General features: G+C 32.7%; 1 protein-coding gene and 1 non-coding gene across 5 annotated transcripts; both read left to right on the top strand.

Moving 5' to 3' along the window:
• Nucleotides 1-3,460: 3,460 nt before the first annotated feature.
• On the top strand, nt 3,461-9,571 carry LOC21405688. Of its 4 annotated transcripts, none has more exons than XM_024169853.1 (10): nt 3,461-3,712; nt 3,936-6,362; nt 6,497-6,604; nt 6,710-6,862; nt 7,060-7,223; nt 7,331-7,478; nt 7,765-7,887; nt 8,049-8,136; nt 8,813-9,251; nt 9,355-9,571. In XM_024169853.1, exons 2-9 carry the CDS (start codon nt 3,960-3,962, stop codon nt 8,977-8,979), a joined length of 3,354 nt encoding a protein of 1,117 aa, XP_024025621.1. In that variant the 5' UTR covers nt 3,461-3,712; nt 3,936-3,959; the 3' UTR covers nt 8,980-9,251; nt 9,355-9,571. The 4 variants fall into 4 exon arrangements, with proteins under 4 accessions (XP_024025621.1, XP_024025620.1, XP_010103011.2 ...); XM_024169852.1 differs by having other exon boundaries at nt 3,895-6,362; XM_010104709.2 differs by having other exon boundaries at nt 3,461-6,362; nt 6,500-6,604.
• A 2,145-nt stretch (nt 9,572-11,716) lies between these two features.
• Nucleotides 11,717-11,788, top strand: TRNAP-AGG. The gene has a single exon. It is a non-coding gene; the product is annotated as a tRNA-Pro (tRNA).
• Nucleotides 11,789-18,128: the final 6,340 nt, after the last annotated feature.

Here is an 18,128-nt window from a genome sequence, read left to right as displayed (position 1 = left end):
GCATGTAATATATTATTATTTAATACATTTAATAATAATAATAATTTAATATGTTATTATTTAATATTATTATTTATTCAATATATTATTAATTTTAATATTATTACATGTTTTCAAAAATTAAACCACCAAATGCAGTTTTAATTTTTTTTTAAAACTGAAATCAATCTCTCAATAAAACTGCCAAACGCATTTCAGAAATAATTCCAAAATGAAAAGGAAAACGTTTTCATTTCTATTTTCATACAGAAAATAAAATTATTTTGGAACCAATTCCAAACGCACCCTTTATTTTTTTATTTTTTATTTTAAGGTTGGAACACAAGTTGGGGTTCAAAAGGAGTAAACAATGAGTTTTAAATAGAAAAGAAACGTTTTGATATATAACTATATCAAAAGAGGCATATATTGGTCATTTGTGGTCGTAAAAAAAGCACCATATTAGTGTTTTTTTTTTCTTTTCTTTTTGCCTTTTTTGTTATTTAATTCACCTTTTCCATTTTTTTTTTCTTTCTAGAGTTTATACAGTAGTTCGCTTTGCTGGTAGTCATAATTTTTTTTATTATTGAATCTGTTTAAAATCACATCAAATTATTAAAGTATATAAAACAGACAAATTCTAATACAAATTTAATCGTTGAAAAGTAAAGGACTACTAAAAAAAGTCTCATTCTTCTTTTTTATTAGTTTTTAACTAACCATTTGTCCTATTAAAAGACATGCAAGTCTCACCTTTTTATTGTTTTTTATGTATATTTACTGGGACTTTCTTTGATAGTCCGTGTAAAAATGGAATCAATAGCCTTTTTATAACCGTCAAATCTATATTAGAATTTATCTGTTCCACATACTTTTTAATTTGATGTGATTTTAATTAGATTTAACAATTAAAAATTGAAACTACTGATATGACGGACTACTGAGAAACTCTCATATTTACTAGGATGCATTTTATCACCCTTTTTATTGTTTAAGCTATTTTCTCCTTTTTTTTTTTGTTATTGTTTATCTTTTAAGCACAAATCTCTTCATAACTATTGTTTCTTTTGATTTTATGATATTATTTATCTTTGTTACGTATTAATGCAATTGTGTAAGTGAGATTTTAAAAATATTAATTAAATTATTTTAATTACTTTTTAAATACATTATTTATACAATAATATAGATCTTTTTTTTCATAAAAAATATAGTTATTTTTTCTTTCTTTTTGGCTATTTTTTATTACTTTGTAGGTGAATATAGAGAATACCTATGTCCTAATCCTAAATCCTAATCTTAACCCTAAATCATAAATTCCAATACTAAATATATATAATTAAAAGAGCCATATCGAAAGATAAATATATGAAAGTGAAAATTACAGTGACTTTTAGGTGTTTTAGTTTTTCTTTTCCTTTTATTTCTAACTTTCAACTCTTTTATTTTTTTTATTTTATTCTCTCATAATTCATTTTATTAAAGTCCAAAATGATGATTTTTAAGTGCTTAACTTTTTTTTTCTTTTTTCTTTTCTCTTCAAGTTTCAACTTCCTTATTTTTTAATTTTATTATCTTATAATTTAACATCTTTTATGCGTTTCGTGTTTAAATTCAACTTTTTAACTTAAACTACTATTAAAGTCTTTTTTTTTTTTTGAAATTAGGTGTGGAGATTCAAATTCTATGTCTTGCGGTTGTAATCTACTGTGCAATTACTATTAGGATATGCATCCTACCCTTAAATTTTGTTTTTTTTTTAATAAATAAGAATTTATATATATATTTGTGGATTGTGATTAATATCCACCGCAAACATGAAAGAAAAATAAAATAAGAATGGATTATCCTAATAGCATAAATTGAACTGTTTGACATTACGTTTCTTAATTTTTTATTTAAACAATTGAAAACCAATTATACGACACGGATGTTTTCAAAATAATAATAATGATAAAATATAATAATAATAATAATAATAATAATATAATAAGCTGAATAAGATGAAAGATTGTGAAACAGCAAAGGGGTTTTATAGATAAGAATAGATATCCTCCTTGACCCAAAAAGTTAAATATAAAATGTCTTCCGAAAGTGTTTAATAATTATAGAAATAAAATTGAAGAAAATTATGATTTTTTATGTTTTGTCGAACTATACATTTATGTATGTCATGACAAGGTTGTGAAGAATGATAAAGCTAGCTTCATTGTCATATTAGATGGAAAATTTCATCCCAAAATCTCTCACATGAAAGCTTTTGGTCTGAAGGCAAATGTCAAACTCCCACCGTAACGTGACATTCCCATTTTTGGTTTTTGTTTTCTTTCTTTATTTTCAACCCCATGATAGATAAAGTATCGCTACATGTTTTTTTTTTTTTTTTTTTTTTTTTTTTTTTTTTTTTTTTCCTTAGTTGTATAATGTTATGAACAAACTCAAGTGTTGAGAAGTCTATTTACAGCTTTAAGTACGCTCGTTATTAATGTGTCGAGATTTTCTCTCATTTTTTGATCTCAGACGTGCGTCTGTCCCTGACGAGTTATTAACATTGTATATTTCTCAATTTTTGTTTGATTATAATTTCCCTTAGAAAAATGTAGTTAAAATACAAATATAATGGTTTTAATTTAAATCCAACGATAGAAATGTAATAACTACATATAAAATGTATATATTTTTTCTATAATCTTATCACATAATAAATTCTAAAAAGCATTGAACATTTTTAATCATATGTTTTTTTTAATGGAATTATCCATGATGAGATACTGCTACTAATATTACGGACCCGTTTAGTTCGCTTATTCGAGTTTTTAATTCGAGTTAAAATGTGATTTTATGTGATAGATTTTTACTGTAGTAAAAAAGTTAGATGTGATTGTTTCTGAGAACTTTTTACTATAGCAAAAATAGAATTCTAAACTCGAATCAGTAAAATAAACGGAGCTTACATGTTTCTGAATGTCTTAATCTAATTAACAGATTAGTATCTGTTGCCCGCAGTGCATTTTTTGTTAGCATTTTGAACCTGAACAATCATAAATCATTGAAAATTTTAATCTTAACAGCTAAAACAAACAATAATTTCTACCAATAATAAAAAAAAAGACGGTCTCAACCCTAATTATCTGAAAATTTTCAAAAACACTTCCAATTTATTGTTTTTTTTTTTGAAAAAATTAAAATTTTAAATAATGCATATGCCGATCACGTGGTTGGCACGTGGGAGCACAGGAGCGATGAGGGTAGGGGAGAAAAAAGGGAAAGCAAAGGGCATATCCTGAGGACCAAAGGAAAGAGATAAATAAAGATGCTCAGAGAACAACGAAACCAGGTACTGCCACGTGTCACACTACCTGGCATACAGGCATCGCATCTTGGAATGGAACCACGCCAGCGGGCGACCCCAAGGGCTAGAGAGAGAAAGAAGAGAGAGAAAACAAAACAAAACTCAAAACAGACTTGGAGAAGGAGAAGGAAAACAAGGGAGAGAAACTATAGAGAGAGAAACCGAACTATAAAAAAAAAAAAAACAAACTATAAATTCCACTCTTACGCCTCTTATGGCGGTCCTCTCGATTCACCACCACCATTAACGACTTCTTCTTATTCTTCTTCTAATCCTTAGTCTCTCCAGTGACTGCTGACAATATTTTTTTTCCGTCTTATTTTGGTGTTGGGTATCGAGTTTCAGCATCTGGGTATTGCCCAATTCTTCAAATCATAACAGGTATCTAGTAAAATTTTTTCGCTTCTCAGATACTTGACGCTTTTCCATATATATATATATATACATAAATATATATTAATTTCGTGTTCTGGGGCTCTCTGTGGTTTGGTTTCTGCAATCCGATTTGATCTCTAAATTTCCGTAAATGCGGAAACTTTTGATGGTGAATTTTGCAATTCTAGATATTGAGTCCGAACCCGAATTTTCCCCCAAAATTGTGCAGTTTTATTACCACAATAGCGTCTGAATGATACTAATGTGTAACAAAGGTATTGCTGATAACTCAATTGATCAGCAACGCCGTCACCAGTCCTTGTTCTTGATGGATGGGCATAATAACAACCACCATTCTAGTACAACAAACCTGATTTCGATACCGGGTTCGAACGACGAAACCCCGAGGGTTAAATTCCTGTGTAGCTTTCTGGGCAGCATATTGCCCCGCCCGCAGGACGGGAAGCTCCGGTACGTGGGTGGGGAGACGCGGATTGTGAGCGTCCCGCGGGATATTAGTTATGAGGATTTGATGGGGAAGATGAGGGAGCTTTACGAGGGCGTGGCCGTGTTGAAGTACCAGCAACCGGACGAGGATCTCGACGCCCTCGTATCGGTTGTGAATGATGATGATGTGACTAACATGATGGAGGAGTATGATAAGTTGGGGTCCGGGGATGGTTTCACTAGGCTGAGGATTTTTCTGTTTTCGCACCCGGAGCAAGATAGTTCTCCGTCGCACTATGACGGCATTGGCGTTGGCATTGGCATTGGCGATGAGAGGGATACCGAGAGGCGGTATGTGGATGCCTTGAACAATTTGAATGATGGACCTGACTTTAGGAAGCAGTTGCAGCCTGAATCCCCGGTGATGAGCCCGGTCGAGGACATACATGTCGCGGAGCAGTATTTTAACTCGTTGAGTCTCGAGGGCAGCGTTCATAACCAGAGGAATTATGAGATTTCGACGATTCCGCAGTATAATTTGCATCATCTTTCGATTCCGCATATGGGGTCGGGCCAACACCATCAGCCGATGAGCCAGAGGTATAGTGAGATGGAACCTCCTTGGAGCCCTGCCTTCTATTCCCCGAGGCATCACGGGCACGAACCGAGGCCAATGACAGAGTTTCCTTCTTCTCCGTCGTCTGCAAGATTTCATGTGCCGTTTGCTGAGTTGGTACCGGATAAATGCTTGGATAGAATGCCTGACGAATATCCTCGGCAGCAAGTGAATCAACAGCAGCCTGCATTTGAGCACCAACATCAGTATTCAGAGAATGTTGCGTGGCTGCCAACCGGAGCTTTGTCTGCTGAAAAATCGGGTTTTCCTGGAAATCTTTTTCATGGGCCGAATGTTGCTGAAGGAAGTAGTATCTGCGAGCATTGCCGGATGGCTTTCCAGAGAAATTTCAAGCATCCGAACGTGGGAAATGGACTTCACCAAGTGCCTAATCCGTGCGTTGATTGCCCACCAAACAGGGAGATATTGAATCATGGAATTTATGCGAACGAGCAGATCAACGATCACCGACCTTTATACAGCGACACTCAAAATCATGAAAGAGGATGGATTTTGCAGCAACAGTTTAATGCCCGGGCTGATGAAGCAAGATCAAATGTCTCTGGCTCTGTGAGAACCAATGACCACTATCCTGTGGATGGTCTTGGCATCAATTTGCCTCTTGCTCACGGTAGTATCGCAGAAGGCCGTCCCGTGTCCTCAAACTACGTTCAGCACCAAGCAGGACACGAATTGGGGAATGAAGTTTTCCATGACCAAACCGTGGCTGGTGCACCGCAGATACACGTTCCTTCACCCGAAGAAAGCGGTGTTCGATATGGAAACATTCCTTTTGTCCATGGAGGAGAATCTCTTTACCCAAGTCATGGACATTTGCCTGGACATGCTTTATGGAGAAATGTTCATAACCCAGGACATGTTGGTCAATCTTATGAAGCATGTAATTCGATGCCGCCAGTCAATGGCAAAGTTAGTCCAGGATTCCCAAGAGGCCAATGGGAAGGAAGTCCTAGGTTTTGTATTGGAATGGAAAATCAGAATCCCTGGGCTGAATCCTCTAAAATGATGGCTTTTGATGGCAAAGCTGTTCCAGAATATGCCTACGGTCATGATTCGAGACTAAATCCTACAGCACTTGGTCAGGAAAATCAACATCCGTTTTGCCTGGATCCTGTACGAGTTTCACTCGACATGACAAACATTGTTAATCCCGCTGAACCTGCTAAAGAAGCTGTGAGGTTGGATGGGAAAAACATGCCTGAAGAAGAGAAAGAAGAAATTCATGTGGAAAAGGCCGAGAACTCTGATGTGCAGGATATTTCTTATTCAGAGGTAAAAAAGGTCGGTGACAATAATCGCGAGGTTGCATCTCTTGAGACAGTAAATTCAAATTGCGTAAAGCCAGCAGAAGAGAATGTGGATGTTGCCAAGCAAGGGGAAAAGGATTCTGCTCTTGAAGATTTGAAGCCTTCGGTTGAGCAGCTGAGTTTCTTACCTGATTTGGTTGCATCTGCAAAGAAAGCGGCATTAGATGGGGTGAATGACGTGAAAGCAAAAGTTGCAGAAAATACAGATGCTGAGAAGATCGGTTCATTAACCAAAGAAGTGCCATCTAATGAGTTAGATTCAGCGGTGAGGACTAAACAAATTATCGAAGCTTATTGATTGTCTTATGACTATTTATTTCCTCATCAATTTCTATTTTTGTTTTGTAAAATGATTCCCAACTCGTTTCCTCTTCTAATGTGAAATCTTATTTTGTTTAGCAGAATGCTCCAGTTGATTCAGAATTGGATTCTGATACTGATAATATAAACAACTCTAGAATCGAGCCAACAACAGCTGAGGCGGAAGCCATTGCCAAGGGATTGCAGGTTCGCGTCGCTGTCTTCTTCATGTCACTGGAGTTTTCTGTTATTTGGACATTCTTTTTATGTGGGTTGTACTTATTTCTAATAGTTCTGTTGTTCTTTGTTTAGACGATAAAAAACGACGATTTGGAGGAGATCCGGGAATTAGGCTCTGGAACATATGGAGCTGTTTATCATGGGAAGTGGAGGGGTTCTGATGTAGCAATAAAAAGAATAAAAGCCAGCTGTTTCGCTGGGAGACCATCCGAAAGAGAACGCCTGGTACTGCATATATCTGAAGACTCTTTTCTGTTTAGTGGCGCTGTTTCAATAAATACATACTATTTATTTTAAACAAGAACTTTTAAATACATACTATTTATTTTAAACAAGAACTTTTTTACCTAGTATACCGGTACTGTGTATAGTGGACTCAGCAAGTGCGATTTTGATTTAATCAATCTATATTCACGTTACAGATTGCTGATTTTTGGAAGGAAGCTTTGATATTGAGCTCATTACATCATCCAAATGTTGTTTCTTTTTATGGCATTGTCCGTGATGGTCCTGATGGTTCTTTGGCGACTGTAACGGAGTTCATGGTTAATGGATCTTTGAAACAATTTTTGCAGAAAAAGGACAGGTATCATGATGGCATAAGATTATGAAATTACAGTAAAATAGTAGCTGTTTTCTGTTTAGAGTTTTAAAGATTGGAATGCTTCTGATGTCATTATGTCATTGAAACAGAACAATTGATCGTCGTAAAAGACTCATCATAGCTATGGATGCTGCATTTGGAATGGAGTATTTGCACGGGAAGAACATTGTCCATTTTGATTTGAAATGTGAAAATCTTTTGGTAAACATGAGAGATCCCCAGCGGCCCATTTGCAAGGTATGCTGAGTTGAAATGTATTGATGGAGACAGATAAACTGATATTTTTTATTTTTTATTTTTATTTTTTTTTTGGGCTTAAGTAGTATGTAGTATGAATTGGAAAATTGGGAGAGATTTAAACTCTTGATGGTCACTTTGTGATATGATCTTATCACTCTATTTCCAGCGTTTTCTGTTACAACTGTTTTTATTTAAGTATGACATAATAGAATAGGAAAAACTGATTAAAGTGTGGCAAGTTATCGTGAGAATATTACATGATATCTTTCATTTTTTGTATTAGATTGGAGACTTGGGCTTATCGAAGGTAAAACAGCACACCTTGGTGTCGGGAGGTGTTCGTGGAACTTTACCCTGGATGGCACCCGAGCTTCTTAGTGGGAAAAGTAACATGGTTACAGAGAAGGTATTTTTTTTTATTTTTTATTTTTTTGACATGCCATAATATTGGATTTTTCAGCTTCAATGGTGTACAGCTCTTATAACTTGTGAATGTTTTGATTAGTTTCGACTTTTGTGGTCAGCATTGCTGAGTTATCTGATATATTATTACTCCCCATAATGCAGATTGATGTTTACTCATTTGGCATTGTGATGTGGGAAGTGCTCACGGGTGAAGAACCTTATGCAGATATGCATTGTGCGTCTATAATTGGTAAGCACCAAATGCTTACTGTCCTCTTGTATTTTTCCCTTGATTACTTTTCACTGCTAATTTTGACTATTGCTTCTCGATAGTACCATCTTTATTTGATAAACAATTTCCGCTGGTGTTAGTGGTATTACTTGTACTACATAGTCGTTACATTTGGCGTGCGTTTACAAAGTATTTATAGATTGCTTGCACATTTCACTTCTGAATCATTAGTATCGCGAACTGAAAACTCTTGGTGTCTTCTCTTGGAAAGGAGATCGATACTGCATGCCGGGGAAGTTCTTATTCTTTTTTTCAAACTCCGTATTAAGTTTAACTGCACTGATTCTGTTGAACTTTACTTGTTCTTCCAAGTTCTAGTTTTAATCTGCAACATTGATTAAATAGTGATGTCTCGTTGCTTTTATTGGGAAGAGAAATGTTATATGAAGTGATGGAACAAGTTGTCAGCATTCTTATTACGTATGACTTGATTAAGAACACGTGTTTTGAACGTTTTGCTCACTTGTCAATGGCCATATATAATCTTCTATCGAGAAGTGAGCAACCGCCATATATAATCTTCTATGGAGAACCAAAAAAAACTACGTCTATGCTGTATGATAATATGCTATTTATTATCTGGGTGGTGTTTTTTTTTTTTTTTTGGCTCAAATGAAATATTATCCATCTGCAGGAGGAATCGTGAATAACACATTACGTCCTCAAATTCCAACATGGTGCGATCCCGAATGGAAGTCTTTGATGGAAAGTTGTTGGGCCTCCGATCCTGCGCAGAGGCCGTCGTTTTCAGAAATCTCTCAGAAGCTGAGGAATATGGCTGCTGCTATGAACGTTAAATAATTCTCCAGCCTTGACGCAGCTTACTCACTTGTACCTGTTAGTTGCCAAGACTTGCGAAAGGAATAACGGGAAGCACAGTCATCTGCAGTTTAAAGCCGCCACTGTTTTTAAAGTATATGGAAGGCTAATAATAGTAATATTATCCCTTGGTTTATCTCTATTAATTGAATCTTTTGTGTTACTAAATAGTGCCAGTTACGTAATGCACTCTTTACTAGAATTCACCTGGAAGACTGATAGAAAAGGCGAGCTATGCGAGCGCCTGTCAGAATGTGAGTTGCCCATCTTTAATTCGGCGTAAATTCGTGTTCTTACCTTCAACTGGAGATGGAATTTTTTATCAAGTAATGATGTGATTTTGGCTGTCCCTTTCAGGTTTTTGTAATTTTGGAGAGGACCAGGGGGACACTACTGATGTCGACGAAACTACTATACTTTTGGGGTCAAACCGAGCTCTTTTTTTCTTGAAGGATCTTTGTATATAAATAAATGGCAATTCCTGTGTTTGAAGCTTTTTATTGATAGCTTACAGATGCATTGTGCTTCCAAAGATGAAACTGAAACTATTAAATTATTTGTTTTTTGGGGTCTAGTTCTCTCAGTCATGTTAAATTCTACTCCTAGGGATATCAATACCCATATACATAATATATATATATATATATAGAATGTATCGCTTGGCTCCTAGAGTTATATAGAAACTGTTGAATTATTCTTGTAAGAAATTCTAGTAACTATTCTGGCTGATGTAGAGCATACACTCGTGAGGTTTGTTTGTCTACATGAATTGTGTAGTATGCAAATTAATCGAGTGTTTGATGAACAATTTTGGAAGTTAAAGATGTTAATAAAGTTGAAGTTAAAAGTGGAAAGCTTTTGGGCATTATATGTCTATTTTCATTAAGTAGCACTCTTAAATGTGAAACATTTTGGGAGAATAGTGAATTCTTGAGTTTTCTATATTGTTGCATCTTTTCTTCTTTCTTTCTTTTTTTTTTTATTTGATGTGAACAATGGTCAAATAATTATTCTGTTTTATTACAACTATTTACCAAAACAAAAGAAAGAAAAAGAAACATCTTATTTCAGCTTGGTGATCGGCTTTTAGTACTAGAGCAATTATAAAAGAAATAAGTCTTAAAAAGAAACGACCAAAGATTTTTTTTTTTTTTTTTTTTTTTTTCATAGCAAATATGTATACATGTTTCAATATGTTGTTTTTTTTTTTAATGTGTTAATTTTCGGAAAATTTTGGAAAAATATTCCTTTAATGAGAGAAAAAAAAATTAAGGTTTATGCCTTTTTGTCATATACTTACAAGATTAATTTCGCCTTTACTTTCTCCGACTTAAGGGACACTTTTTCTTATTTTTCTTCATGTTTACCAAATAGCATTCCATTAGAGTATTGTTGCGTTATGACTTCCACTAGAATCAGAGAGTGTTATTAGTTGACCCTAAAATAAAAACAGCAAAACACATCTGCCTGCATATTAACTCGATCCATGTTTCCAGAAGTGTCTTTATCTTTCTTCTTTTACATTTAATATAAGAGAAAATTATAATCCTTTCGATAATCTCACAAGTTTTGTCAAACATGAAAAAAAAAAAAAAAAATGTAAACCAAAACAAGCACATGCAACGGGCACTTATTTCAGAAAATGCAAGAGAGAAAAAAAAAAAAAAACGCATTTGGTTTTAAGTAATCTTGGTCGTCAACTAGAGTCGTCCCCACTGATTACCCACTACTACCTCTTAGAGGTTTATGGTTTGATAATTTGGATACAATATTTTTAAAACCTTAATTGTTTGACCTACATTAATTATCCTTGAAGGTTGCAATCTTTTAAGTCACTTTTTAAATGGTCTTTCTAACGATTAAAGTATGAAGTTTAAGTTGTAGAACAAATTGCCTTGAATATATATACATATACATATATACATATATATATATATATATATATATATAGATATATAGATATATAGACACACACACACACACACATACATATATCACCAACTCTCTTATATTCTCTCTTGGTGATATAGAAAAAATCAAGGAGGTCAAATTCTCTGACACCATCAACTTCCACAAAATTAGTTTTATGCCATGCACCTAACACACGCAAAGACTTCTAGTTATCCAAGTCAAAGCTCCATTTGACTTCTTGCTCTTGCACATAACCAACATCTCTCAGAGACTACGTCCATAATTGGTTTGATTCAATGTTTCAAAAACCAATGGAAAGTTCATATGTTTTTTACTTGCTTCTCCTCTTCTAAGCAAGAGTCTAAGAAAGAATACAAAATCAGTACGACAAGCAGTGGTTAAACTTTGAAATATAAACCCTAACAGTTTTAAACCTGCCCAAAAATAGTACCCTAGTGCACTTAGAATCTAGCTAGAAAAAAGAACCACTTCCCTAATTCTCTTGCCTAATAATCACGTGATGAATTTTTGAACCGCGCTATTGAAAAATACAAAGAAAACCCTGGTAGAACATAATTTTTAACCGTCAGATTTTCATCAAGTTTTGTTAAATTTTCATTTATATTTTTTAACCTATACTATGATATGATATTGTGATAGTTCAAAATCGTGTTTTAACACTTGTATAGTTCTTTTCGCTTCTACCATAAATTACAAATAAAACCTATAATTTTCATGCATATGGTCCCAAGTCCACATTTTTGGTTACTATTCAAAGAAATCTGAGATATGGAAGAATGATACATTCGGGGATTTAGTCCAGTGGTAGGATGCTCGCTTAGGGAGCGAAAGGTCCCGAGTTCAATTCTCGGAATCCCCATCGATTCTTTTTTTTTTTTCAACAAAATGAAAATGAAGAAACAAACAAAAGAAAAAACAAGGTAATTTCTGGTGCAGTTAAAGGGATCACGAGAAGATACCAGTGAGCCAGGTCAATATCTTGGATGCTCAGAAAGGCTACGGTTTTTGTTACCAAATAGCAACAAATAAAAAGCGGCCAGCGAAGGCTTGAAAAACTTGACAAAATGTGAGGACCCCAGTTTGAGCTCAGCAACTGCGTCGTTTTGTTGCGTCTTTACACATTATTTTACATAAAGTGCATGGCTAGAATAAGATAATATTATAACAGCTTCACTACTTTCTTTAATATTTTTCCTCATTACGTATTCGTTTTAAAGTCAAATTCAATTATAATACTGCCTTTACTAGTGTCTCGTCATGCATGAAACAATATTCACCATCTTATATATATATATATATATATATGAATGTGTATATATAAATGTCAACCCTAGTGACGATATATATATGTCTAGGCTTACTGTGAACTTCTTCGAAGTTTCTTCTGTTTAACTTGGACTTAATTGATTTGTGTTGGAAGACTTAAATATAGAAGGTGAGATCTGACATGGGCTGAGGATATATATATTTTTTTCATCCTTTATGTCTTTGGGTGTTTGTTTGGAAGATGGGAAAGTTGCTATCTTGTATTTCAACAGATGAAAGGTGTTGTTTTTAACACTTTAAACTATTTTAATCTTAACGTGAAGAAGAATTACTTCATTTTTATTACGTTACTCGGTTCCTTTATCATATGGGCTACCCCTATAGGACGCATGGTAAGGGCAACCACGCGAGATTAGCCATAACATAGATGTGACAATTAAAAGAGTTAAAATCTTGCTGTCTCAAAACCATGTTTCCTTGACCATGTTACTAAAAACGCGTGTATACGTCGCGGAAAAAAAAAAAAAAAATTTGGTGTGACATTCTCACCTACGAATTGTTTTAGTCAGTATAAGAATTTACCGATGAAATTTTTGTATTTCCTAACGACAAATTGTGTCGTTAAAGCCTATTTTCTAGCCGTGGTGGGTGCTACTTAATTAGTTGGGATGTTCTAACTCTCTTTTGACACTATTTATTCTCTCTCTTAATTCTAAAAAAGAAAAAAAAATCATGGAACAATGATTAGACATAAAAGAAAGAAGTAAAATTCGAAATAACAATGGTCGAATATAAATTATAAGCAAAAAATTAATTTTACCAAAAAACAAAATTAAATTAGACTAGAGGGCTAACCTTTTTTTAGCTAGTTGTCACTTCATTAAATGATATTTATCCATCTTAAACTGATCAGTGAATATCACTGATATATTCATGACAGAAGGGATGTCACTATAATATATTGTAATTAAGTTCGGTTAAGAAATTAAAGTATTGTTAGTGTAATTTTTTGTAATTATAATATAGTCAAACACGAGGGAACATGAGCTGAAAAGAAAGGGATGGAAGAAATTTAAGGGAGAACGTTGGTACAAAATCTGCGAAACTGAGGCCTTGTTCGGCAACCTTAAAAACTCAAAAAAAGACAATTTCAGTTCAAATTTTATTTAAGCTCATGTTCTTTTAAGTTTAAACTCGAGTTTGAGACTAAAACTCGAGTTCAAGTTTTCCCGATCAACTCGAGTTCAGAAACTCGAACTAAAATTAATGAACATTATTTTTTCTATTCTTAAAAATGCTATAATTTTTTCATTTTAATCCTGATTAAGATGATTTTTTTTTCTATGTATTGACAACGAAAAGACAAATAAAACTCCACCCATATACCCTATTAAAATCTTTCATCACCATTGAGTTTTTATTAAAATATTATCTAAATACAAATTCAAGTTTTGACTCACTCAAACACAAACTCAAAAAGATTCTTATCTCAAACCATAACTCAAATGTACACAACCAAACACAAACTCAAGTTACAACTTCAACTCAAGTTATAACTCAAATTCAACTAAAAAATTACACTCAAATCACACTTTAAAAGAACAGGCCCTGAATTGTTCGGGAAAATTTGTCGATTTGGTAAACATAGTGAGAAACGCAAATGATGCCCTTGACTTTTGCGGACTACAACTACTACAGAACCTTTTGAAAAAAAAAAAAAAATCACATAAAGATCTTCCGCTGAAAATTATGTTCATCAGTGTATACTATAATATGAAACTGATGAGATAATTGACAAAGAAATATCCAAAGTAAAAAGTATTTGACCAGAAAGAAGAAATTGCCCTGAAGAATGTATATATTGATATTATATCTTATATATGCAACTTTCAAAATGGGTTTTGAAATATCAATTACATTTCAAACTTTGAAAATTGATATTGAAGAGTTACCTTGATATTTCGAAACCCTTCAAAATTTCTCCTAGTTGCGTTATCTATCATTTTAACCTGTTCTTATTAATTTCACGCTCTGCCAAACCTTTTTTTTTTGGTTTTGTTTTTTTTGTTTTTTGTTTTTGTTTTTTGTTTTTTGTTTTTTTTTTTTGTGAATCATGCACTCCAAAGTTTAAACTCTATTTGTGTGCCGCGTCTTTTGATCTAGAGGTCATTATTAACAGTTTTGACATGATTTGAGACTCATAAAATGATTGGAGTTCAGTGACTCATATTTGAAAGCTTAAATTCTCTAATATAATTTCCCAAGCACTGAATTTGCCAACAAAAAAGTCAACATTAACTATCAGTTTATATTTGCATCTTTATTAGCTGCTTTGCATGACATACTATTATTGGAACAAAAAGAGAGCCACGTCAAATTCCCAAAAGGAAAAAATGAAAAATGAAAAAAGAAGAATGATTATATTAAACGGAAATTAAGGACCTAAAATACAAATCATTGTACTTAGCAAGGGATACATATCCATGCTTATCCTCTTATCAGGACCACCTTTACCAGCTCTGTATTACAATAGTCTTTGATGAGTTTGGTCTTCTTGATGATGAAATATATTGTTGCCTTTCCTCATTTCTTTTTAATATCATAATCTTTAATTTTTTTTCATTTCTTCAGTTTCAAAGCATAGATTCTAAGTTTAGAGAAAGACAAGAAGAAACGCGATTTCTTTGCCTTAAAGATCTGAGTCCATTTGGGGACTAAAATAATAGTATTTTTGGGAAGTGAGTGCTTTTTTGAAATTTGATAGTTTCCTCTTGGTTATTTCTACATGGTTGCTGTTCCGGGCCTCTTGATTATGATTTTAAATTAAGAAAATGTTAAAGCAGGAAAACCGAGGTCAATGAGTGGTGCTTCTTCTTAAAGCTTTGAATTATATATACTTTTCTGTTTGTATTTTATTCTTTAGAAATTTATTAAATAATTCCCTCCCTACTATTATTGTAATCCCCATAGCCAACTTGTCACAATTATAGGGCTTCTAATAAGAAAATTGTAATTGGAAATCAAAGATAAAGATACAGAACTACTAAAGTATGTTGTGATGATGATAGTAAATATTATTTTAATCAATTAATATGGACAATTTGACTTGACTTTATGTAATTATAAATATATTGATATACATACCTATGTTATTATATTCATACATTCATAATTAGAATTTATCTACCTTAATTAGTGGAAGTACAGTTTTAATCTATATTTTTCTTTTTATTTGACTTCGGCTGAGCTGTATATTTTGTTACCAAATGTTTGTCCCAATAATTAGCTAGGTTTTATATTTTATATTTATATTTTTTTTTTGCTAATGCAACAAATTAGCTAGTTGCTTTATGTCTATCTATGTTTGCGTGTGGATCATGACATTAGATATAAAAGCTTTTCTTCTCATGCACATAAAACATTTATTCCAATATGAGCATGAACATTTTCCCCTACGATTATATTGAGAAAATCCCAATGAGTAGATACTAAACGTAAGACAAAAAAAAAAAAAAAAAAAAAAAAAAAAAAAAAAAAAAGAAAAAAAAGAAAAGGACGAAATTATTTACAAATTTAATTTAAATTAACCTTGTGACAATCAATCGAGCTGGAAATATTGCCAGACCTTTTTTCCACATGGGAGTCTAAAATTTCGTTTTCAGTGACTCAAAACTGAATTTCAAGTCAATTTATTAGCACCAAATCAATATTTCATTGTGAAAACAACATATATGAAAACGGAATGCTAAGTCTGAAATTCTGAAATACACAACAATATTCTACTTATAAATTCTAATTTCATTTATATATATAATGCATGCCAGTTCTGTCTGTATACACAAAGTCAGAAACTGCTATATTAAAATTACCTATATACCCTGGCTGGCTCTTCGATAGGCTCATTTCTCTTCCGGTACAAATGCTTAATTGTACTATGTACATACGTACCATGCCACCGGTAAATCTAAGTTATATGCAGATTATTCAGATTTAAACTATATATTAACTCATATATGTGTGTGCATATATATATATATATATATTTCACACACTAATTAATTTTGTACAAGAACCAAGGAAACGTGAAATGTTGCCTGTTTTGTGCAAGTATAAATGGTCCAAAAGAAAGATATATTGTGGCGAAGTTTTTCTCCCTTTTTAGTTTACCGGCATATTATTATATATACTGCAGAAGAGGCATGGTTTATTATGCATAGTACAGTGAAATATCAATTTTACCTCTTGAATTTGAATTGTCAAGTTTGCATTTTTTTTCACAAATATCAGCTGCCACAACAATAGATCCAAAAACACTAGACCCAAAAAGATTGACTACAAGGTAAGACATATTTACTAATTTATATCAATTATCAATAAAAATTAATATTTATTATTTTGAATACATATCTTAACAACCGTTTATCATTTCAGTTCTGAACCAAAGACAACAGACCCACTCAGAGAACGTCTAAAGACCAAGTAATATAACTACTTCTAAATCTTTTTGATTTACACTACATATAATTAAAGATTTTCAACTTCCTTAAAAATTATTATTAATTTTTTTTAAAATTTGTATTTTACATTAAAGAAGAATAAAAGAAAAAAGAAGAATAAAAGAAAAAAGAAAAATAAAAACAATAATACATTGTAAAAAAACTTTTAACTAGAATATTATATAGATATATCTATATATATATATATAAATTAATCGTATATTATAAAAATTTCTAACTTTCCGCTCTTGGCTAGTTATATTACTAGAGTATATAATAGCATTAACTACTACAAGAAACATGCGATCTACGCCTATAAATGTTTTACAGCAGATATTAAAATTATTATTACGATTACTTTACATCAAAATTCATTACTAGAAGCAACCAATAAAAACTATGGATAATAAGTACATTCGTCTAGTCATATATTTCGGCTCAATGAATGTACTGTCTTAATCCCTATACGTACAACTTTTATTGCACTTGTGGGAAGCTTTATTCGGAGAATGAAGAAAGATGAAAAATGCGTTGATTAATTGAGAACGGAAGTGATGATTTAAATCGTTAATTTACTCTACAATTTCTTTTGACTCAAATCGTCTATTCAATTTTTTTTACCTTGAATAATTTTTAACCAAACACATTATACCATGCCATTTAAATTTAAAATGTTTTTTTCCATGCTTTTTACATTTGAGTTCAAATTGATTAGATATCATTTTGGGATACCAAAAATTAGACTAGTAATCTCTCGATATGTATTTTTCTACAATAACTCAAATACATTACAAATTATTAAAGCTAAATAGTAATTAGGGTAGCTAGGGTGGCTTGAAAATGGAATACATTTCAAGGATAACACTGACAAACTAAGAGGATGGATTGTTCTTCAGGTCAAAATCCTCCGTTTTAAAATATAATAAATGAGTACTTATATTAATGAACATGAAATTAGTAAAAGTAGTGCAATTTAACATGTAAAGGAGAAGAAAATTCGTGTTGTACTTTGTCTAATTGCATGCATTTTTAAATGTGGATGATTGAACTAATCCAAAAAGGAAGAGAGAGAGAGAGAGAGAGAGAGAGAGAGAGAGAGAGAGAGAGAGAGAGGGAGGGAGAGGGGAGAGGAGGGGGAGAGAGAGAGAGAGAGAGAGAGAGAGAGTGAGTTTTGACACAAACCCTAGAGATGAGAAATGGGGTTGATGAGGTGTAAGACTTTTTGTTCTTTTGTTCTCATAATAAGCATCAGATCACCCACTCTTCCTACCTATAAATGTTGGGTCTTCCTTCCCCATTTTTCCCCAACAGTCTCAAAAACAGCTACAAGCCTTCTTCTTCTGGTATTTACTTGCTTTTGAAAAAATCAACAGGAGATTCAAAAAAGGAAAAAAAAAAAAATCGAGAACAAAGGATCGACGTCGGAGACAGTTAAAG

Source organism: Morus notabilis, unplaced genomic scaffold, assembly GCF_000414095.1.
Source record: "Morus notabilis unplaced genomic scaffold, ASM41409v2 Scaffold317, whole genome shotgun sequence".
Taxonomy (NCBI): Eukaryota; Viridiplantae; Streptophyta; class Magnoliopsida; order Rosales; family Moraceae; genus Morus; species Morus notabilis.
This window is presented reverse-complemented; position numbering and strand designations above follow the sequence as displayed.